The sequence below is a fragment of the Schistocerca americana genome, chromosome 2 (assembly GCF_021461395.2).
Source record: "Schistocerca americana isolate TAMUIC-IGC-003095 chromosome 2, iqSchAmer2.1, whole genome shotgun sequence".
Lineage (NCBI taxonomy): Eukaryota > Metazoa > Arthropoda > Insecta > Orthoptera > Acrididae > Schistocerca > Schistocerca americana.
The window spans coordinates 886803816-886827109 of NC_060120.1; the positions used below are offsets into that span (position 1 = coordinate 886803816).

A 23294-nucleotide genomic window follows, 5' to 3' on the forward strand; every position below is an offset into this window, starting at 1 on the left:
AAGAACCACACATAGTAGCGGTTGAGTTTTCTTCCTTTTGTCGGTAGACAGCAAAGGACAAAAAACCGTGTGAACCGTCTTGCAGGATTCGTACATATAAGAGCGCTACAGTAAAGTTCGGCATCAGTTGTGCTTGCAAATGATGGCCGTGTTGTACAAGGTAGCGATTATTCTCACTACAGCGTCCGTGTCTATCGGGCACGACCACAAGCATCACATGTGTCCGCCACCATTTGGGATGAAATCATTTGATGCCAACAAGGTGAGACGTATATTATTTTTAACTAAAGATTCCTACAAGTACCTAACAATTTACAAGCCACCATATAGTTTACGACTGAGGGTATTGTGGGGTGCCAGATGGAATAATTGTTATTAAAATGTTCCTATTATTTATGCTGTTGTTTGCCGTTCTCAACACTGGCTCTCAAACTACAATATTGGCAACCAGAAAGTGATTAGCAAAACGTGAAGCCTGTAATTAGAATTCCTAGTGCCCACTTCATCTGAGAAATACATTTATAGCTACAGCTTATAGCTCTGAGGAATTATGAGATTGTCTGGGATTCATAATCAAAAAACCATTTTCTCTAAAATGTTCACTATATTCTGAAAGTCACAGACCAAAATAAATCCTCACAATCCAACTAAGAGAGGAGTTCAGAGTCTAATGCGCTGATGCAACTATAATTGTTCAAAATAATTGTTTAAGTGAATGCTCGCCATAATTTGATGATAATGTTCATCAAACGCCATGCTAAATAATGGTATAATGTCTGTCCTGCGGCGGCATGTGAAAATACGACATACGTAAACTGAAGATAGATCATTAAAGTCAACCCACAATTAACACTTCACTCGAAACCGATTTCATGGTTACGCGTATCCCAAGTAACTTATTACGGCATCCGAGGCTGTTTATAGCAATGATACCGACGCGACGCGACTCCCGGCACAGGTGGTGCGCTAATCAGCATCTGGAGAGAACTGGGGCCTTCTCTTCTCGCGCAGCGTTTATATATAAAGCCGCGGTGCGGACGGCTAAGCGAACGCCTGATCAAATCCGCTCTCCCGACTAGCCGCTGGGCTAGTAATGCACCACCTTTAGTTATTGTATAAGTCATTGCTTCCTTTGCTGATGGCCGATGAAGCTCTTAATTTAAATGTGCGATCAGCACATAGGTAAGTAATCATAATAAAAGTCTGACGTGGCTAAGTCCAATATTTTCGGCGAGAGAATTAATTTAATTACACTACACGCAGTAGACGAGCTCTGAACTTGCTCTTTGGAGATGCGCTATCGCTATAGTTTTATAGTTATTCAGTTGAAATTTCTCACATCTTTATGACTATAGCGGATCTCCCTTCTACTTAAATTTAAACATCCTAGCCTTATTTATTCGCCTACTTAATCTATCTTGCTTCCTTAATTTCTAAGACAAAAACAAGAAAATCATGAATTTCTACTAAAATTTTAATTTGTGATATCCAGAATACTGTTTCTACTAAATTATTATGAAAAAGGAATCTAAATATAAATTTTTAAGTTTCTAGCTCTTTTCTGTTGCGCCAGTGATATTTACAGAAAAAGTCCAAATTTCGAAAATGGTTAAAGTTATCGAACTGATATTCACCACATATTGATTTAGTATTACTCCTGACATGCTAGAAACGTTTCAGGTTATTTACTTGATTTTTAAAGTATTGCGCAACATTTATGACGTCAGAACTAGTTACAGCGGACTATCCTGGCACACAATGGAAAGACTAATGTGAATTTTATAAGGCGTGAGTATGCTGCTTCCCTACAGTATCTTGTACTTCTATTCGTCATTCCCTTCCCTGTTTCACTTGCAAATTGAGAGAGAGGAAAACGACTGTCTACAAACATCCATACGAGCCTTAATTTACTTTATCTTGTCTTTCCGATTATTTCGCGAAATGTGCGCTGGTGGCAGTAGAATCGTTGTGCAGTGAGCTACAGATGAGGGTTCTCTAAATTTTCTTAATGCTGTTGAGCCGTGGTGGTTCGATCCGATCGATTTCCGGGTAAAAGATATCTTTTGTCGGCTGCCGAACGAGGAAACAGGGTGGCGCTCGGCCGAAGCGAGATGAGCCGGGTCGTGAAGAGAAAAGCGAGCGGCAGTCGGTGGAGTACAGTCCGAAAAAGGTAGATTGAAAACGGGCGTACTCGCCTGTGCAGTGCAGCGACTGCTGCCGTGTTTTGCTGCGGGTCTGGCAGTGGGCTGGAATGGTCGCTGTGTTTATTTTGCTGCGGTGGATTTGCCACACGTTGCCTTAGCCTCAAGTGTTTTAGTATCCTTCCGCCTTTCCCGATATGGTTTCTGGGCAGACTTGTAGGTTAAGATTTCTACCATAGAGAAAATTACTGTTTGCTTTTCTTGCTGCATGCTGTGTGCTCGCTTCTGCCTGAATTGTAACTTGCTGGTTGTCTGAGAGAGAAAGTAACCTCTGAACTTCTGTGAGGTGTTTGTACTCTGATATACACACATCAGACAGAAGTTTTGCATCACCCAGGTTCCCAGAAGTCCTGAAGATAGACGTTAACTGTGTATATTGCATCACAGACACAGTCCCTTTAACTGTTCAAAGATGTAAACAACCATACATCAGCAGATTCTATTAGACGGAGGGAGTCCGATAGCCGATCATATCCAGGCATTCCACCAGGAAGGAGGCACACGGTTTATGTTGTCTGTAGTTCAACCATGCCTAGACGGTCAATACCGCGGTTCGATCGCGCTCGGATTGTTATTTTGTGCCATGAAGGGCTCTCAACAGGGGAAGTGTCCAGGCATCTCGGTATGAACCAAAGCGATATTGCTCGGACGTGGAGGAGATACAGAGAGACAGTAACTCGCGATGACATGCCCCGCTCAGGCGGCCCAAGTGCTATTACTGCAGTGGAGACTGCTACCTACGGATTATGGATCGGAGGAACCCTGACAGCAACGCCACTATATTGAATAATGCTTTTCGTGCAGCCACAGGACGTCATGTTACGAGTCAAACTGTGCGCAATAGGCTGCATGATGAGCAACTTCACTCCCGAAGTTCATGGCGATGTCCATCTTTGCAACCACGACAACATGCAGCACGGTACAGATGGACCCAACAACGTGCCGAATGGACCGCCCAGGACTGGCATCACGTTCTCTTCACTGATGAGTGTCGCATATAACTTCAACCAGACAATCGTCGGAGACATGTTTGGAGGCAACCCGGTCAGGCTGACCGCCTTGGACACACTGTCCAGCGTGTGCAACAAGGTGGAGGTTCCCTGATGTTTTGGATTGGCATTATATGGGGCCGACGTACGCCGCTGGTGGTCATGGAAGGCTCCGTAATGGCTGTACGATACGTGAATGCCATCCTCCGACCGATAGTGCAACCATATAGACAGCATATTGGCAAGGCATTCGTCTTCATGAACGTCAGTTCGCGCCCCCATCGTTCACATCTTGTGAATGACTTCCTTCGGGATAACGACATCGCTCGACTAGAGTGGCCAGCATGTACTCCAGACTTGAACCCTATCGAACATGCCTGGGATAGACTGAAAAGGGCTGTTAATGGACGACGTGACCCACCAACCACTCTGAGGGATCTACGCCGAATCGCCGTTGAGGAGCGAGAAAATCTGGACCAATTGTGGATAGCACACCACGAGGAATACAGGCATGCATCAAAGCAAGAGGACGGGCCGCTGGGTATTAGAGGTACCTGTGTGTAAAACTATCTGGACCACCATCTCTGAAGATCGCGCTGTATGGTGGTACAACATGCAATGTGTGGTTTTCCTGAGCAATAAAAAGGGCGGAAATGATGTTTATGTTGATCTCTGTCCCAATTTTCTGTACAGGTTCCGGAATTCTCGGAACCGAGATGATGCAAAACTTTTTTTGATGTATGTATTTTAGTGTTGTCTACGGGGCTTTGGTAAGACAAAGTGTGTACTACGTCTTCGTGGGGTTGTTACGGTTGTTTTTCTGGGCGTGTTATTTTACCTAAGAGTGTGCTGACGCGAGCGGGGCAAACTGTAAGCTAGAGGCACATTTGCTACTTCTCCGTGTATCTGAACTTCACTGTATTTCAATCTGTGATAGACGTTCCCTCAAGACTCTGAGCTGCTTGTAGTTTCAAGGATTTATGAAGTTTCTTTTAATTTCTAATCACTAAAAAAGATACTTATTAGGATATGCTTTTCACGCTTTTGAGTGCCGTCTAGGCGAAAAATGTTCCGGGGATGTTGTTGTTTTGTGTTGATTACTCGCTACATGCCACTGAAGTCTCTAAATTGAAGATGCACTTGTACTCAGGCTAATTTGTTCGACAACCTCGTTAGCTCGGCCGTAAGCATTGTGCAAAATGGTTTTTCAGCGTCTCTGTAGATGGAGAGCAGTTATGGAACTTGCAGTTACGCTCCTTTCGGCTTATTTGGGCAGTTGTTGGTAATCGAAATTTGTACATTGGCTATTGAGTGCCTCCGATGGACATGTGATATTTGAACTTCAGATGCGCCTGTCACATTTTTTATTCAAAGAACTTGGTACAGTTTGGTCGGCCACGTGTTAAGCCTTGTCAGACCTTGCAGCCGATTGAGCAAGCACCACCGCCATCCGTAGTGATCGGTCTACTACACCAGCGCCTTGATATCTGGACAGAAACCCACACGTTGGAAGCGTCAGTCGATGTGCGTAAAGATGACAAAGTGGTCCCCATTCCGTAATTAAAGCCTAATACTTCTGATATGTGGCCTCTACAGAGAAGCCAAATTTCATTAAATTTTAAAATCTTGGCTAACTGCCTGATCCGTGTTTCCATATTAATCGTATTTTTTTATGTTTAAATAACTCTTGGCCTTTGAAACACTTTGGAGATTTGCAGTGCTGACTCAGATTAGATTTGTGATCTTTTACTCTCTTTATCTAGTGATATTATGTAGAACTGTTGCATTGTCTTGTATCGTACAGAAGAATAAGTAAGTGAGCCTCACTTACGATTTCAGAGCTGTGGTTTTCCATTGTTAAAGACAGAAATCATGTTTTTTAGACTCTTAACCTTTGTCCAAGTTGTCTGACGAATTCATGCATCTATCTTTGGAGCGTGTGTCTCCTCAGAATGTATCCAACACTTTATATGATTCCTTATTACCGAATTTGGCACAGTTAAATCTTATGATGGCCCTTTCAAATTATTTCAGTTATTTAGTCTCACATATCTGTTTCCCGAATTTGTCTGTTGGTATAGTAAAATTGTATTGCAATATTTTGAACAAAATTGCGCTTTAGCAACGGTTAGAGATCAGTAAATCAATCCACAGTTTTGACAGATCTAACCCCGTCTTCATCAGACAAACGTGTAACAGAATTCCACGTAGGAAATCTAAATATGGAAGCGATCTGACATTAATCCAATGAAAATCTGCTGTCAGAGCACATCTTTGTACACATTATAAAATTCGTTGGCTCCTACGATTAGAGATTTACAAGCAAAAATCGTTAAAATCCAGAAATAAAACCAATCAGACAAAATGACCGTCATGTTATGAGCTGCAAATCGATTCTGTAGTTGTATTTTCGGTAAAACGGTGAATTTTTTTGAAAAGAAAACCCTTGGGGCAAAGTCCTTTCATTTGGGTCCTTTCTCGGCGTTCTTTTGGGAGTGAATACCCTGTAACAAGTGTTCCGCGAAAAGAACGCTCTCTTTCCTCCAGGGGCTTCCATTTGAGTTCCCGAGTAATCCTCGTAACATTCGTGTGTTGAGCGAATCTACCGCCCTTTAGGGGACGTTGTATATCCTATGCCGCCAATGTTAAATTATCGAATTTTGTCACCCATTATCTAGGAAACTTTTTAAGACACCAACTTACAATTTCCCATAATTATTGAAAGCACCTTTCTAGATACACTGAACTAGAATTTTTACTAAAATTTTATTGATCTTTTTTTTAAACACTCAATTTTTTGTCAGAATTTTGTAAATAAATTAACGTAACAACAAAACAACTCAGAATATTTTAATTATTCCAATTTCATATGTGTTGAATCTCACAGTTAGCATGCTGTGAAGATTTCATGTCTCTACCATCAGTAAGTAGTTCTAAGTTCTAGGGGACTGATGGCCACAGATGTTAAGTCCCATAGTGCTCAGAGCCATTTGAACCATTTGAACCTATGTACACACTTCCTTAGTAACTCAGGATTTGCCCATCTTGTAAATACGCTGGATTGCCTGCATTAGTGCCAAAGGAAGAGAATGCTTATGTGTAAATTCATGCTGGGTGTCAGAAAATTCAGCTTGCCTCGTGGATATGGACACAAAGCTTGACATGCCTTTTCATCAGATGTTATTCGATGAAAGAAATTGTCACAGTTATCTCTAATGGCCTTGCCATAATATTCCTGTAATTCATCAAATGCTTTGTCCGTTAGTCTTCCAGCACATTTTATTGTCTTGCCATCAGACAGTTTTGTGTTACCCAGCTTATTCTTTAGGTTATGCAGACGAGTTCCCATTCTTTTCTTGACATGTCTTACACACTCAAGTTTTTGTATAGGAGCATCATATGGCTTACTGTTTTGTACTGCAATGAAAGCCTTGCTGTCTCCATCACCTAAGTAATTCGTATACCTGACACGTCTCCCCTTCTGTGGACACTGGAAAATGTTAACTGGTCCTTTTACCTCCATTCCTCGACTTGCGCCATCATAATTTTTTATACAATGCTGCTTATGAAGTAATCTGTTTTTGTGGATCACTGTACAACCTTGGCAGTACTTACTGAGAACTTCAAAATCCAAAACTTTTCCAGTGACAAACCATTTTTGAACCAAACCCACGCTTTTGGCAGGATCCATTCACAGCACTGCTGATGTCTGTGTCACCCTCATTTTGTTCAACAGCTTCTCATGCAGCAGCAACCATCGAATCTTCAGCCACAGCATTTATAGAGTCCCCAATTGCTGTCACATATTTTGTGTACTTAGAAGGCAGTTTTGGCAAATTTAATGCAGTGCAGAGAACATTACCAGCCCTGCACCTTACCAATACATCTAAGGCCATAGACCAGTCACACATTAGTTTCATACCTGAACACTTTGATGAAGTATGAAATGCTTTGTCGTTTTTGCGCTTCTGACATTTAATAATTAATTTAGACACAACACCTATTCTAGCTTCAATATCTTCATAAAGTTTAAATCCACTATCACAAAGACAGAAAGAGACAGTTTCAGAAAGGATTTACAAATCAGTAATGACGTTATCCATAATATCATTACTTTTACCACTGTCACCCATTTCTTTTCGGTGCACTAGGGGGCGTGGCCACTTCAGAAACATTATCGTGGTTTCCTTCACTGCTAGCACACGTATTTTCAAGAACTTCAGAAGTAAATGCAGGTCTCACGTATCTGTTACCCGCAGATTTGCCTTTCTTGAAGTTACTTTTACGCTTAGTCATTTTAATTACGTATAAAAATCAATAAAATTAGCTTACTACAGAAATAGCCGATAATCACACTACTTTCAACGAAAACTAGTATCAGAAACAAAGGACTGATTTTGTTATTCGTAATGCCAACTTCTGAGACGTAGCAGTAGGCACAGGAAAAAGCAATTGTCAGCCTTCTAGACTGTGTAGTTCCCACGATATGACCTGCTCAACTGTGGCAGTACATGTGTAGCCGCGAAATTTGCCACTCACACGTCAACATTCAAAATACTATTTGAAGGTCTCACAATTGCCTGATTTTTATGTATTATATACCAGAATGTTTAGGAAAGTCCAAAGTACATTATGGCGTAGAAAACAGAATATGTCAAATTTCAACGAATTTCACGTACAATACCCCCTTAACTGCTTCGATTCTTCCTTCAATCCGAACTGGCGGGAATCCCAAAAAATCGATCAGTACTGAAGAATAGATCTCGCAAGTGTTCTATACGTGGTTTCATTATAGCTGAGCTATAATTTCCTGAATTTCTCGCCGTAAATTAAGTCAACCATTCGCCTTCTCTACTGTGACCTTACGTGTTCGCTGTATTTCATACAGTACTGTTTCTCTTTGAGATTTAATCGATGTGACTGTGTCGAACAGCAGATCACTACCATATTATTCGAATATTGCGGGATTATTTCTCCTACTCAGCTACATCAACTCATATTTCTCTACAATTAGAGCTAGCTGTAATTCGCCTCACCCAACAGGTATTCTGTCTTTGTCATTCTGAAATCTTCTACATTCACTCAACGACGATAGTTTCCCGTGCACCATAGCGTCATCGCCAAACAATCGCAGATTGCTGCTCAGCCTACGTGTCAGATCATTTATGTATACAGGGAACAGGACCAATCCTGTCACACTTCTCTGGGTCCCTGCTAACAGTAAGCATGTCTCTAACGAGCCTTCGGCGTTGAATACAACATACTGGGTTCTGTTACTTAAGGAGCCTAAGAAAAACTCACATGCTGGAAACCTATTCCGCATCCTCGCATCTTCGTTTAGAATTTACAGCGTGGTACCGTCTCAAAAGCTTCTCAGAAATTTAAGAAAGTCGAATCTACATGTTGTCCTGCATCCATGACCCGTCAGATATCCTGTGAGAAAAGGGCAAGTTGAATTTCACACGAGCGAAGCTTCCTAAATCGTCGCTGTCTTGTGGACACAAACGTTTCTGCACCAAGGAAAGCTTGGGACGCATTACCATGCCCAATACAATGTAGGAAACCCGTTGGCATTCAAAACAGCTTCCAGTCACGTACAAGTGGATAAATTTGAGTCCTGTATGATTTTCAAGGGAATCTCGTACAATTCTTCCTGCGAAATAGTGTCACGTTCAAGTAACTATGATGGAGGTGTACACTCTGATGTTCTCTGTGGCACATTTTTCTTGGTAGCTTTGTTTAAAAATACTTGAGGATCGAGCCATGTAGCCTTTCCGTGTCGGAAAGCTTTAACACTCTGTGAATAGTTCTGATGCGGCCGTTGGAGGCAGCGCTGTAAAATTAGCTTGGTAGAAAATGAATATGAAGTTTATTGTAACACACGTAAACATTCTTCTCTGAGAGGAGTTAGTTTGGAACGCAGTAACTAAAAACAAGTCACTTCATGACTACTGAATTAACATTAATAATATCTGGAGACTGAAGGCCCGAAAATTTCATAGAAAATTGAAAGTTCCAACATACAGTGTCCACACACTATCCATGCCGCAATAGAATTCCTAAAAGGACTCACAATAGCGATCAAGAACCTCTCTTTCCAAACTAGACCACAACAGATCTGGTAACTGTGGTGGCCAGGCTGAATGGGACAATTCATCCTCCTGCTCACGAAATCAGTCATGCAAACTGTCTGAACAGGGGCCCTGTTGTCTTGGAACACAGAATCACGTCTGGGGAGAAACATTGGGGTGGACCCGATCAGACAGAGTGGTCTCATAATTATTAACTGTAATGCGAACATGAAACTTAACCATATAGTGCATGGAATACCACAACATACACTCCTGGAAATGGAAAAAAGAACACATTGACACCGGTGTGTCAGACCCACCATACTTGCTCCGGACACTGCCAGAGGGCTGTATAAGCAATGATCACACGCACGGCACAGTGGACACACCAGGAACCGCGGTGTTGGCCGTCGAATGGCGCTAGCTGCGCAGCATTTGTGCACCGCCGCCGTCAGTGTCAGCCAGTTTGCCGTGGCATACGGAGCTCCATCGCAGTCTTTAACACTGGTAGAATGCCACGACAGCGTGGACGTGAACCGTATGTGCAGTTGACGGACTTTGAGCGAGGGCGTATAGTGGGCATGCGGGAGGCCGGGTGGACGTACCGCCGAATTGCTCAACACGTGGGGCGTGAGGTCTCCACAGTACATCGATGTTGTCGCCAGTGGTCGGCGGAAGGTGCACGTGCCTGTCGACCTGGGACCGGACCGCAGCGACGCACGGATGCACGCCAAGACCGTAGGATCCTACGCAGTGCCGTAGGGGACCGCACCGCCACTTCCCAGAAAATTAGGGACACTGTTGCTCCTGGGGTATCGGCGAGGACCATTCGCAACCGTCTTCATGAAGCTGGGCTACGGTCCCGCACACCGTTAGGCCGTCTTCCGCTCACGCCCCAACATCGTGCAGCCCGCCTCCAGTGGTGTCGCGACAGGCGTGAATGGAGGGACGAATGGAGACGTGTCGTCTTCAGCGATGAGAGTCGCTTCTGCCTTGGTGCCAATGATGGTCGTATGCGTGTTTGGCGCCGTGCAGGTGAGCGCCACAATCAGGACTGCATACGACCGAGGCACACAGGGCCAACACCCGGCATCATGGTGTGAGGCGCGATCTCCTACACTGGCCGTACACCACTGGTGATCGTCGAGGGGACACTGAATAGTGCACGGTACATCCAAACCGTCATCGAACCCATCGTTCTACCATTCCTAGACCGGCAAGGGAACTTGCTGTTCCAACAGGACAATGCACGTCCGCATGTATCCCGTGCCACCCAACGTGCTCTAGAAGGTGTAAGTCAACTACCCTGGCCAGCAAGATCTCCGGATCTGTCCCCCATTGAGCATGTTTGGGACTGGATGAAGCGTCGTCTCACGCGGTCTGCACGTCCAGCACGAACGCTGGTCCAACTGAGGCGCCAGGTGGAAATGGCATGGCAAGCCGTTCCACAGGACTACATCCAGCATCTCTACGATCGTCTCCATGGGAGAATAGCAGCCTGCATTGCTGCGAAAGGTGGATATACACTGTACTAGTGCCGACATTGTGCATGTTCTGTTGCCTGTGTCTATGTGCCTGTGGTTCTGTCAGTGTGATCATGTGATGTATCTGACCCCAGGAATGTGTCAATAAAGTTTCCCCTTCCTGGGACAATGAATTCACGGTGTTCTTATTTCAATTTCCAGGAGTGTAGTAACCCAAATCATCACAGAAACTCTACCATCTTTCACTCTTGTGACTTAAATTTGGCCAGAAGCTAGAAACAGTGTAAAACAAGACTAATCCAGGAAGTGGCTTTCTTCCATTCTCACACAGTCCAGGATTTATGACTTCGGCATCACGTTTTCTTTTTATGGACCTTAGCGCTACTGATGAGTGGTTCTGGAATTCTAGCTCGCCCTGCAATTCCCTGTTTATGAAGTTCCCTTCGTGCTGTTTTCTTGCTGATAGGATTCGCGATCGGGACATGGACTTCTGCAGTGACTTTTGCAGCTGTTGTGCTATTATTTTTCGTCACAAACCTGTTCAGCGACCGGCCGTTACGGTCACTTAACACACACTTTCTTCCGCACTGTGACTTACCACAAGATATCTTTCCACCTTACCTGTATAAGGTATAAATTTTCGACAAGGCGGCTCTTGAAACTCCAATCACTTCGACGCTGCTGGCTACAGAACCCCACCATATGAGCACCAACAATTTGCGCACGTCCGAATTCACTTGCGAGTTCCAGTATAATCCGCTCACGACTGTACAGAACCTGACAACGAACGACGCTAGCACCACATTGAGGTCACTGCACAGGGGCCATTCGCGGTCAAATAAAATGACGTCACTAGTGGGTTTGGCTAGCATCTGCAATTAGGTTAGTTATCAGTATCTCGTGCTGTTTCCATGTCTTTGTCCAATCCCTGTTTCAAAGAAGGTGCTAATTTAATTTTTTCACTTCTTAAGCTTAATAATTTGTTACAGTGTCTCGAAGATACTGTTAATAATTAAAGTCATTGTAAGTAATGAGAGGTTTACATTTATAGCGCTCCATAACAAAACATCAGCACGGAGATGAGGGCAGCAATGTGAACTTTGTGACAGGTAACTGGTCAGTCATTCAGAGCGAGCGACTTGGCACAATGGTTGAGCTCTGGACTGGCACATATCTGTTACTAGCTATCTAAATTTAGGTTTCCCATTGTTTCCCAGGCCAATGCCGGCCTGGCATATTTGTTAAGTATGTTCCCTCAGTCTCGAATCACCTAGTTACGAACGGAGATCCAAAAAATGGCTCTAAGCACTATCAGTCCCCTAGACATAGACCTACTTAAACCCAACTAACCTAAGGACATCACACACATCCATGGCCGAGGCAGGATTCGAACCTGCGACAGTAGCAACAACGCGGTTCCGGACTGAAGTGCCTAGAACGGCTCGGTCAAAGCGGCAAGGAACCAAGATCCACTTGACTTCTTTTCTGTACTTGTACATTGGGCGGCTCAGGGGCTCAACGCAAGACTAAGCACTTGAAGGTTACTGTACAATTGCTGTTGATTTCTAAGATATTTATCTGTCACTTATCACTTCTTTCACGACTGGCAATGTTTATTAACGTGGGAAACGCTCAACTGTCCAGTGCTTTGAATTTCACGTTAAATCTAGCTCGGAAAAAATAGTATCTGTTAGCTGACGATCGGCTTGGCTTTAAGTTCTGACACAGCTCTTGATATTGCAGACAAGACTCATAAATAATCAAAGAATATTGATAGAGAATAAGCATTGAACACTTCAAAACAGTAAAAAAAAGTTCAACACATTCAGGAAAGCAGGTGTCAGCTGTAAGGAAAGAGGGTAATGTAAAACACATTAGAATCAAGAGGGAAAACGAATACTGACCATAAACGGAGTGCTCAAAGTATAAAGCGCATAAGGGAGGCATGCAGTCTTCAGGCAATACTCTTCAGCCGAAACATCGAAGAAGCAATGGTGGAAAGGAAATAAATGTTCAGGAGAGAGGTTAAAATTTAGGAGGAAAAGATGTGGAAAGCTTCGCTGATGAAATTATTCTCTTCAGTGAAAGTGAGGCTGAATTGCAGGACCTGTTGAATTAAATGAAAAGTCTCATGAGAACACTGAGATTAAGCCGAAGAGAGATGAAAGTAAGGTGGAGTAGCACAAACAGATATGTGATTAACTTAACATCAAAACTGGGAATATAGCAAGCAGACTGTCACTGCCGAAGAGGAAATCCTTAGCCAATGTAGTCTACTAGTTTCTAAGAATGTGTGCTAGGAGCAGAGCATCTGGTGCTGGAGAAGGATGACGAGAATCTAGTGGATTGATGAGATAGCAAATGAGTGTAATTGGTAGTCAGAAGACTGATGACAAAAAATTACTCAGCATGGGTGTAAGAAAAACGCATGAGTGAGTTTACAAAAAAATGGCTCTGAGCGCTATGGGACTCAACTGCTGTGGTCATCAGTCCCCTAGAACTTAGAACTACTTAAACCTAACTAACCTAAGGACATCACACACATGCCCGAAGCAGGATTCGAACCTGCGACCGTAGCGGTCACGCGGTTCCAGACTGAAGCGCCTAGAACCGCACGGCCACCAAAGGCCGGCAGTGAGTTCACAGCTTTTGTTATTCATACACAACATCCAGGAACCAATGGATGTAGATCATTACGAAGATTCCATTTTCTTCAATTTCTGAATACATTTCGTCAACTACTGTCTAATATACGATCGTACGGAGAGTACTTTCCCGGATAAGTGATTGATCTCTAATTGGTTCCAAGAGTAGTTGATTGATGGACCTCATTATGTTACACTGCAAGGCGGATGTTCTGCAAAAACGAAAGAAAATCATTTGTCTTCCGAATAAATCTAACAGAACATGTAAATTTCTCAATACACAATTGTCAGAGTTAGCGTAAGGAGGGCTATGCGTGAAGCGTTCAGTGAATTCGAAAGTAAAATTCTATGTACCGACTTGACAGAAAATCCTAGGAAGTTCTGGTCTTACGTTAAATCAGTAAGTGGCTCGAAACAACATATCCAGACACTCCGGGGTGATGATGGCATTGAAACAGAGGATGACACGCGTAAAGCTGAAATACTAAAAAACTTTTTCCAAAGCTGTTTCACAGAGGAAGACCGCACTGCAGTTCCTTCTCTAATTCCTCGCACAAACGAAAAAATGGCTGACATCGAAATAAGTGTCCAAGGAATAGAAAAGCAACTGGAATCACTCAACAGAGGAAAGTCCACTGGACCTGACGGGTTACCAATTCGATTCTACACAGAGTACGCGAAAGAACTTGCCCCCCTTCTAACAGCCGTGTACCGCAAGTCTCTAGAGGATCGGTAGGTTCCAAATGATTGGAAAAGAGCACAGGTAATCCCAGTCTTCAAGAAGGGTCGTCGAGCAGATGCGCAAAACTATAGACCTATATCTCTGACGTCGATCTGTTGTAGAATTTTAGAACATGTTTTTTGCTCGAGTATCATGTCGTTTTTGGAAACCCAGAATCTACTATGTAGGAATCAACATGGATTCCGGAAACAGCGATCGTGTGAGACCCAACTCGCTTTATTTGTTCATGAGACCAAGAAAATATTAGATACAGGCTCCCAGGTAGATGCTATTTTTCTTGACTTCCGGAAGGCGTTCGATACAGTTCCGCACTGTCACCTGATAAACAAAGTAAGAGCCTACGGAATATCAGACCAGCTGTGTGGCTGGATTGAAGAGTTTTTAGCAAACAGAACACAGCATGTTGTTATCAATGGAGAGACATCTACAGACGTTAAAGTAACCTCTGGCGTGCCACAGGGGATTGTTATGGGACCATTGTTTTTCACAATATATATGAATGACCTAGTAGATAGTGTCGGAAGTTCCATGCGGCTTTTCGCGGATGATGCTGTAGTATACAGAGAAGTTGCAGCATTAGAAAATTGTAGCGAAATGCAGGAAGATCTGCAGCGGATAGGCACTTGGTGCAGGGAGTGGCAACTGTCCCTTAACATAGACAAATGTAATGTATTGCGAATACATAGAAAGAAGGATCCTTTATTGTATGATTATATGATAGCGGAACAAACACTGGTAGCAGTTACTTCTGTAAAATATCTGGGAGCATGCGTGCGGAATGATTTTAAGTGGAATGATCATACAAAATTAATTGTTGGTAAGGCGGGTACCAGGTTGAGATTCATTGGGAGAGTGCTTAGAAAATGTAGTCCATCAACAAAGTAGGTGGCTTACAAAACACTCGTTCGACCTATACTTGAGTATTGCTCATCAGTGTGGGATCCGTACCAGATCGGTTTGACGGAGGGGATAGAGAAGATCCAAAGGAGAGCGGCGCGTTTCGTCACAGGGTTATTTGGTAACCGTGACAGCGTTACGGAGATGTTTAATAAACTCAAGTGGCAGACTCTGCAAGAGAGGCGCTCTGCATCGCGGTGTAGATTGCTCGCCAGGTTTCGAGAGGGTGTGTTTCTGGATGAGGTACCGAATATATTGCTTCCCCCTACTTATACCTCCCGAGGAGATCACGAATGTAAAATTAGAGAGATTAGAGCGCGCACGGAGGCTTTCAGACAGTCGTTCTTCCCGCGAACCATACGCGACTGGAACAGGAAAGGGAGGTAATGACAGTGGCACGTAAAGTGCCCTCCGCCACACACCGTTGGGTGGCTTGCGGAGTATAAATGTAGATGTAGATGTAGAAGCGAATTATCATACACTATCAGAGGCAACATAAGACTGCGGCTGACCATGCTGTCATCTACAGGACGATTGCGTGTTTGGAAGAAAATACAAAAAGACAAGGACAAACTTGTCACTCGATGTAGTGACTAACAGAAACCGTCAAATGTAGATAAATATAAGACAATGACTACGACAAATCGAAGATACGAGACAATATATGATTACAAGGAAAGTGGTGAACATACTAAGCACGTCAAATTGTATATATATTCACGTACACAAAATTGGAAATCACATAGAATCGGTATTTGGGAAGACATGTGGAAGATTTAAATTAACTGGAAGGATTCTGGGCGAGTATAATTTATATACAGGGTGTTACAAAAAGGTACTCCCAAACTATCAGGAAACATTCCTCACACACAAATAAAGAAAAGATATTATGTGGACATCTGTCCGGAAACGCTTAATTTCCATGTTAGAGCTCATTTTAGTTTCGTCAGTATGTACTGTACTTCCTCGATTCACCGCCAGTTGGCCCAGTTGAAGGAAGGTAATGTTGACTTCGGTGCTTGTGTTGACATGCGACTCATTGCTCTACAGTACTAGCATCAAACACATCACTACGTAGCGTCAACAGGTTAGTGTTCATCATGAACGTGGTTTTGCAGTCAGTGCAATGTTTACATATGCGGAGTTGGCGGATGCCCATTTGATGTATGGATTAGCACGGGGCAATAGCCGTGGCGCGGTACGTTTGTATCGAGATAGATTTCCAGATCGAAGGTTTCCCGACAGGAAGACGTTCGAAGCAATTGATCGGCGTCTTAGGGAGCACGGAATATTCCAGCCTATGACTCGCGACTGGGGAAGACCTAGAACGACGAGGACACCTGCAATGGACGAGGCAATTCTTCGTGCAGTTGACGATAACCCTAATGTCAGCGTCAGAGATGTTGCTGCTGTACAAGGTAACGTTGACTACGTCACTGTATGGAGAGTGCTACGGGAGAACCAGTTGTTTCCGTACCATGTACAGCGTGTGCAGGCACTATCAGCAGCTGATTGGCCTCCACGGGTACACTTCTGCGAATGGTTCATCCAACAATGTGTCAATACTCATTTCAGTGCAAACTTTCTCTTTACGGATGAGGCTTCATTCCAACTTGATCAAATTGTACATTTTCACACTCAACATGTGTGGGCTGACGGGAATCCGCACGCAATTGTGCAATCACGTCATCAACACAGATGTTCTGTGAACGTTTGGGCAGACATTGTTGGTGATGTCTTGATTGGGCCCCATATTCTTCCACCTACGGTCAATGGAGCACGTTATCATGATTTCATACGGGATACTCTACCTGTGCTGCTAGAACATGTGCCTTTACAAGTACGACACAACATGTGTTTCATGCACGATGGAGCTCCTACACATTTCAGTCGAAGTGTTCGTACGCTTCTCAACAACAGATTCGGTGACCGATGGATTAGTAGAGGCGGACCAATTCCATGGCCTCCACGCTCTCCTGACCTCAACCCTCTTGACTTTCATTTATGGGGGCATTTGAAAGCTCTTGTCTACGCAACCCCGCTACCAAATGTAGAGACTCTTCGTGCTCGTATTGTGGACGGCTGTGATACAATACGCCATTCTCCAGGGCTGCATCAGCGCATCAAGGATTCCATGCGACGGAGGGTGGATGCATGTATCCTCGCTAACGGAGGTCATTTTGAACATTTTCTGTAACAAAGTGTTTGAAGTCACGCTGGTACGTTCTGTTGCTGTGTGTTTCCATTCCATGATTAATGGGATTTGAAGAGAAGTAATAAAATGAGCTCTATCATGGAAAGTAAGCGTTTCCGGACACATGTCCACATAACATATTTTCATCCTTTGTGTGTGAGGAATGTTTCCTGAAAGTTTGGCCGTACCTTTTTGTAACACCCTGTATAAAGGAAATCGCATACAAGTCGCTAGCCCGACCGATTTTAGAGTATTGTTACACTTTTCATATTTAGAGTCAGTTGTCAGTTTTTGCACCATACAGATATCATATCTAAATCATCTTACAATTCGTTTTGATCATCTGATGACATTACATCACCGTAGATGACAGCATCACATGCAATCTATCTAAGGGCATATCCTAAATCTTTTATGTAGATTATGAAGAGCAGGGGCCTATGGAGTCTTGCTTCAGTTGTGTGACTGGATTCATGATTTACTAGCAGAAAGGTTATAGTACGCAGTGATCGACGGAAAATCATCGAGCAAAACGCCAAAGTGATATACGACGTTTCGTAAGGAAGTGTACAATGTAAGAGCACTGCTCAGATTATTTTCTAAATTATGAAGATTATGAAGAGCCGAAGGCTTGTAACACTTCCTTACGGAACGCCGGATATCACTTTGGTGTTTTACTCGATGATTTCCGGTCGACCACTTCTTGCTGTAACCTTTCTGAGAGTAAATCATGAATTTAGTCGCACAGCTGAAACAAGACCCCATAGGTACGCAATTTAGTTACAGTCTCTTGAGAGGAACGGTGTCACAAGTCTTCTGGAAATCTAGAAATCTCGAATCAATACGAGACCCTCTGTTGATTTTCGTGTCAATAAGGAGCCAGTTGTGTTTCACAAGAACGATATTTTCTCCATTCGTGTTGCCTTTGTGCCAATAGACCGTTATGTTACAAATAAATGATAATGTTCGAAAACATTATATGTTTCAAAATACTACTGTAAATCGACGTTAGTGATATAGCTCTGTAATTCGGTGGATTACTCCTATTTTCTTTCTTGATTATTGGTGTGCCCTGTGCAATTTTCCAGTCTTTTGGTAAGAATCATTCGCCGAGAGAGCGGCTGTATATGATTGCTAAGTATGCGGCTATTGAATCACCATACTCTGAAAGGAAATTTATTGGTTTGCTATCTGGACCGGAAGACTTGCCTTTATTGCTTTAAGCTGCTTCGCTACACCCTTGGCAGCTGTTCTCGATTCGAATTCTGGAATATTTACTTCGTCTGCTTTGGTGAAGGAATTTCGGAAAACTGTGTTGAATAACTCCGCTTTAGTGGCGCTGTCTTCGCTGAGATTACAGTGGTATCGCACAATGAATGTAATGACTATATCTTGCTGCTGGTGTTCTTTAGACAGAACCAGATTATCTTTGAATTTCCATTCAATTTTTGAGACAAAATTTCGTTGTGGAAGCTATTAAGTGCATCTAGCTTTGAAGTTTCGAGCTTCAGTAAAACATCGGGAACCTTGAAATTTTTGCGGCTTTGCTTTTTTTTATTTGGCATGCTTTTTTAATTGTTTCAGCAACAGTATTATAAACTGTTTTGTGTATCTTGGAGGATCATCACCATCTTTTATTAATTTATTTGATATAAAGCTCTCAAACGCCTCAGATTCTATTTCTTTGAATTTAAGTCATGTCTCGTCTACACTTACATAGTTGTGAGAGAGTGGAGAGTCGCTTCGGAAGACGTGAAACGAATTTTTATCTGCTTCCTTGAATAGGTATATTTTGCGTTTACTTTTTGTGGATTTGGATGTTGTGGTGGTTGGTCTCGCTACAACGACCTAGTGTCACTTATTCCCGTGTCCTTCATTTTTCTCTCAATTTGCCCAGTATTATTTGTTGTTAAGGGATCAAACACGTTCTCGTAACCATTTAAACTTCAAGAGCGCTCCTGAACCAAAAACTGAAAATAATTTTCGGAGAAAGCAGCTACCACAATTTTTGACAATCTTTAATTCCTACCACTGGGGCTGAATACGTATTTTCACCAACAAATCGAGGGTGGATTAAAGTCACCAGTAGCTATAATTGTGTAAATGGAACACTTATTTGTAATGAGATTAAGTTTTGTTTGGACCGCTCAGAAACTGTATCACCGGAGTTGATGGATTGTGAAGTATAACCTCTATCCATACTAACTCACAGGAACTGTGTATTTCAATTTTGCTACTTCTACCAGCAACAAAGACGCCGTCATGAACTGTACTGGTATTTAATCTGCACTTTCTAAACATTGTTAGGTCCATTGTAAAAATTTCTGCTTGAACTTATCACCTAGCACCTTGTCAGTATTTCCACTCACAAGTATCTATTTCTGGTAAATGCCTGCAACTAACTCTGTTCCTACCTACCACGCCCTTTGTTTTACAATTTTTTGTGTTATTGTAGTTCCAGGGTGACTGGTACCTGGTGTCTCAATATATGAATGTACCATTCGGGCCGGAAGAAAAGATGTGTCTACAATTGAACTACAATCCTTCCTGGAGCGGTGAAGAGCCTCAAGTGGAACTTACAGTGAAAATAAAAAAGGAAACTGAACAGACGAACATGGAGATGCGGTGTGTTCCTGCTGGACCCCCCGGGCCGCCTGGAAAGGGAAGTGCGGTATCAGTGTGTGTTCTCATGATGAACGAGACCGAATGGTACCGTAAGTATCTCGATACACACAAGCAGTTACTCCTTCTGATGACACAGTAATAGTAACGTAACACTACAGAGCGCAGACACGTTCACATCCCTCTAAACAATACAGGTTTATGTTGCGCACTGCGTACAGGATCTAGGGAAAGCATCTTCGACAACCAATCGAATGGTCTTATGTCGCGGGCTCCATTCAAAGTCATCGGTAATGGTGGCCGAGGACTTCTGTTATGTGGATGTATCCTCATGACGAAGAACTTGAACAGGTGCAGGCAAATAGCGCACGCAATGTGTTTCCGATGAGACACCGGCTTAGCGAAAGGATGTTTCTTTCCTACCGCAGGAAGCCTGATCCCTCAATACATCAAGGGGAGGGGGCGAAGATAACCTGTGCCTCTTGAGTTAGTTTATATTTTAAAATTTTGAAAAAAGAATATTTATTGTTTTTAATAAATTCTTCTACTAGATTCCATATATGTTTTAAATTTTTAAGTCAAACTTGACCTGAAAATTTAAGTCTCAGCAGCAGCTGTCACTTGCTCCAGTGTATGTCGTATTCAGTATATCACGTTCTGAGCTCGCTTGCACATGAATATCACATGACTAAGTCAGAAACTATGAACGAAATTTTCTTTTTCAAATTGTTTGTGGTGGTCATAAAGTCGGTACCACACGTTATTCAAAGTGAGTTGGTATTACTAACAATATGCTAAAAGGTATTTTTAGGCTTTGGGCCCTACTTACAAATTAGTACCTCTTTACAAGGGACGTTGCTGAGGTATTTCTACAACAAGTAACGAATTTTTTTCCCGGGCGAGCATTAAATACTTCCCGCCGGCCCTTCCCCCTCCTGGTAGCGCGTTGTGGCGTTGGTATTGCTAGAGTTAACCTGGCCTGAAGTCCAGTGGCAGAGGAGTCGTACTGCCAAAGCCGTTCTCCTGATTCTTACAAAATACTTAGCGCGTCCTTTCTGGTAATCAACACCTTTCAGTGGGAATGTCTGTCTGTGGGGAAAGAATAAACTGCTGTCACGTCATCACGTCCACCATTCGCATTTGAGACCAGTTTCTCCCGACATCGCTAGTAAAAGATTAAGCTGCTTTTGTACGCCACTCTATCACATTCACTGCAGCAGACTAAGTAGATGTATTAGCAGATTCACAAAAAAATTAAGGATAAAGGTACGAATCATTATGAAAATAATTCAGATATTGGGAAGTTGGGACATTTTAGAAGAAACCTGTGGAGGGGTGTTTCTCTGATTGATGTGAGATGCTTGGAGCCCAAAGTTCCGTACTAAACACTGCATCGACACAGAATTTCAGCTAGAGAGGTCGGACACTATTAAAATGGGTACTGCATCTGCCAGGATAGCAGCGTGCGCGTTAGTACGCTGCTTTCGGGATTTAGCGAGACGCAGCGGCCCCAGAACGAATCAGTCCTGCGAATTAACTACAAGGGCGTACTGAAAGGCTTGGATGTTGTTTTTAGGTCGATATCACATACGTCTAGTGATAAGCGGGCTGGTACCCACTTAGTGTCCCGGTTTCACTACTGACGAATTCTTCTGAGACTATCTCACACTTTCGTGTGGGGCAACACTAGACGCAGACCCATGTGGGACATAAATGCCGTCGTGCGAGAAAAGGGTGTAGACAGTATGACCATCCGGCCACCCTCTACAACTAACATTTCCAAACCTAGATTAATATGCCGATCCAGTGAGATTCCCGGCCTCGCGGGATGGGCGCGCGTAGTTTCAGGCGTCATGTTAGGGACTGCGCGATCCCTCCCACCGGAGGTTCGAGTCCTCCCTCGGGCATCGGTGTGTGTGTGTTGTTGTTAGTTTAAGTAGTGTGTAAGTCTAGGGACCGATGACCTAAGCAGTTTGGTCTCTTCGGAACTCACACAAATTTGAACATTTTGAAGATTCGCGATAAGGCCAGAAAAACCAGTACTGTGAGAGTAGCTAAAAAGTTAATTGGCAACAGACTCATAGAAAACACGTGACACGGGATGTTGACTCCTCGCGCTAAAACAATTTTAGGTTGAGCATATGCAGAGTGGTACCAGTTACGTGATAACATTTTGACGACGATGACTTTCCAGCACACCAAATGTTGACATTATTGGCAAACAATTCCTACTCTGAAGTAGTAAGTGGATAACCTAGGTGTGGATAACGAGTCGAAGAAACTCATTCTTCATCCACACGATAGTGAAGCCAGCCTATTGACCCAAAGAGAGAAACCTCCTGTTCCGTCACACCCATTTCAGTGATATCTTTCGTCTTTATGTTCACCTACCCAGACAAAGAGGAAACGAAAACAAATCTTGGCTTGCCCATTTCGCAAGAGTTGGTATAGGAAGATTTTTCCCCATATCGTCTTTTCTTTTATTGCCTTGTGCCACTAGAGACTATGGAGGTGGTTTCTGCAGCCTAGCTAACACAAATGTTAAGTGGCTACCTTTGGCCCCTCAGTATGTCATCTGTAACAAACAGATACCGTATATTTGTTTTTCAGCAACACTGCAGCACCAGATACTGTCCACTGACTACACCAGCTACGCAGTGACGCAAATGTGCCTCGTGTTTTACGACCCGCGCGACGACGAATTTCGGCGAATTTTCTTCGTCGATGTGCTGTCTCGTCAGCCGTCGATGCCCAAAGAAGAGCTGCAGCTTCTAAAGTCGATCGCCAGCGGTGGTGACGCAGATATTGACAAGTTTAGAGACGCCGAAAATGTTGGCTGCTAAACGGGGATTGACAGCTTGTACAAACCTACCTTGCATGAATAAAACCACTACGATTGAAGTGAAAGATATTCACAATGTTCTAAACCTAGCTACTCATAATATTATTAAATTTCTTCTATATTTAATATTAGCGAAGCGCCGGCCGGGGTGGCCGAGCGGTTCTAGGCGCTTCAGTCTGGAACCGCGCGACCGCTACGGTCACAGGTTCGAATCCTCCCTCGGGCATGGATGTGTGTGATGTCCTTAGGTTAGTTAGGTTTAAGTAGTTCTACGTTCTAGGGGACTGATGACCTCAGATGTTAAGTCCCATAGTGCTCAGAGCCATTTGAACCATTAGCGAAGTATTATTAGACGTTTTTATATAAATCCAAGGTACTTTGTAGGAAACGAGTTCCATTTATGAAAGTCTCAGTCAGTGATTCCCACTACCTGGGAGCGTATACACTTACGCATAAATCCTGTTCTCGTTTATAACCAATGTTTTGATTATATTAAACGTCTCAAATACATCATTCTCAGTTGGATCAGTTTCTGGAAGTCTGACTGCTTTATCTTACTGCAACAACAAAGGAACAAAGATATTGATCCTGGTCACTCAGAACACCT

General features: G+C 43.2%; 1 protein-coding gene across 1 annotated transcript; it reads left to right on the forward strand.

Annotated features, from left to right (window-relative positions):
• The first annotated feature begins 129 nt into the window (after window positions 1-129).
• Window positions 130-22746, forward strand: LOC124595718 (apolipoprotein D-like). Its single transcript, XM_047134585.1, has 3 exons — window positions 130-262; window positions 19679-19937; window positions 22456-22746. Exons 1-3 carry the CDS (start codon window positions 140-142, stop codon window positions 22686-22688), a joined length of 615 nt encoding a protein of 204 aa, XP_046990541.1. The 5' UTR covers window positions 130-139; the 3' UTR covers window positions 22689-22746.
• The last annotated feature ends 548 nt before the right edge of the window (window positions 22747-23294 follow it).

Bases quoted from the DNA above. Each gene is read 5' to 3' on its own strand.
- LOC124595718 (XM_047134585.1), top strand. From the start codon at position 140: ATGATGGCCGTGTTGTACAAGGTAGCGATTATTCTCACTACAGCGTCC. The intron at 263-19,678 runs GTGAGACGTATA...GTGTTATTGTAG, and splicing joins AATCATTTGATGCCAACAAG to TTCCAGGGTGACTGGTACCT. The intron at 19,938-22,455 runs GTAAGTATCTCG...TTTGTTTTTCAG, and splicing joins GAACGAGACCGAATGGTACC to CAACACTGCAGCACCAGATA.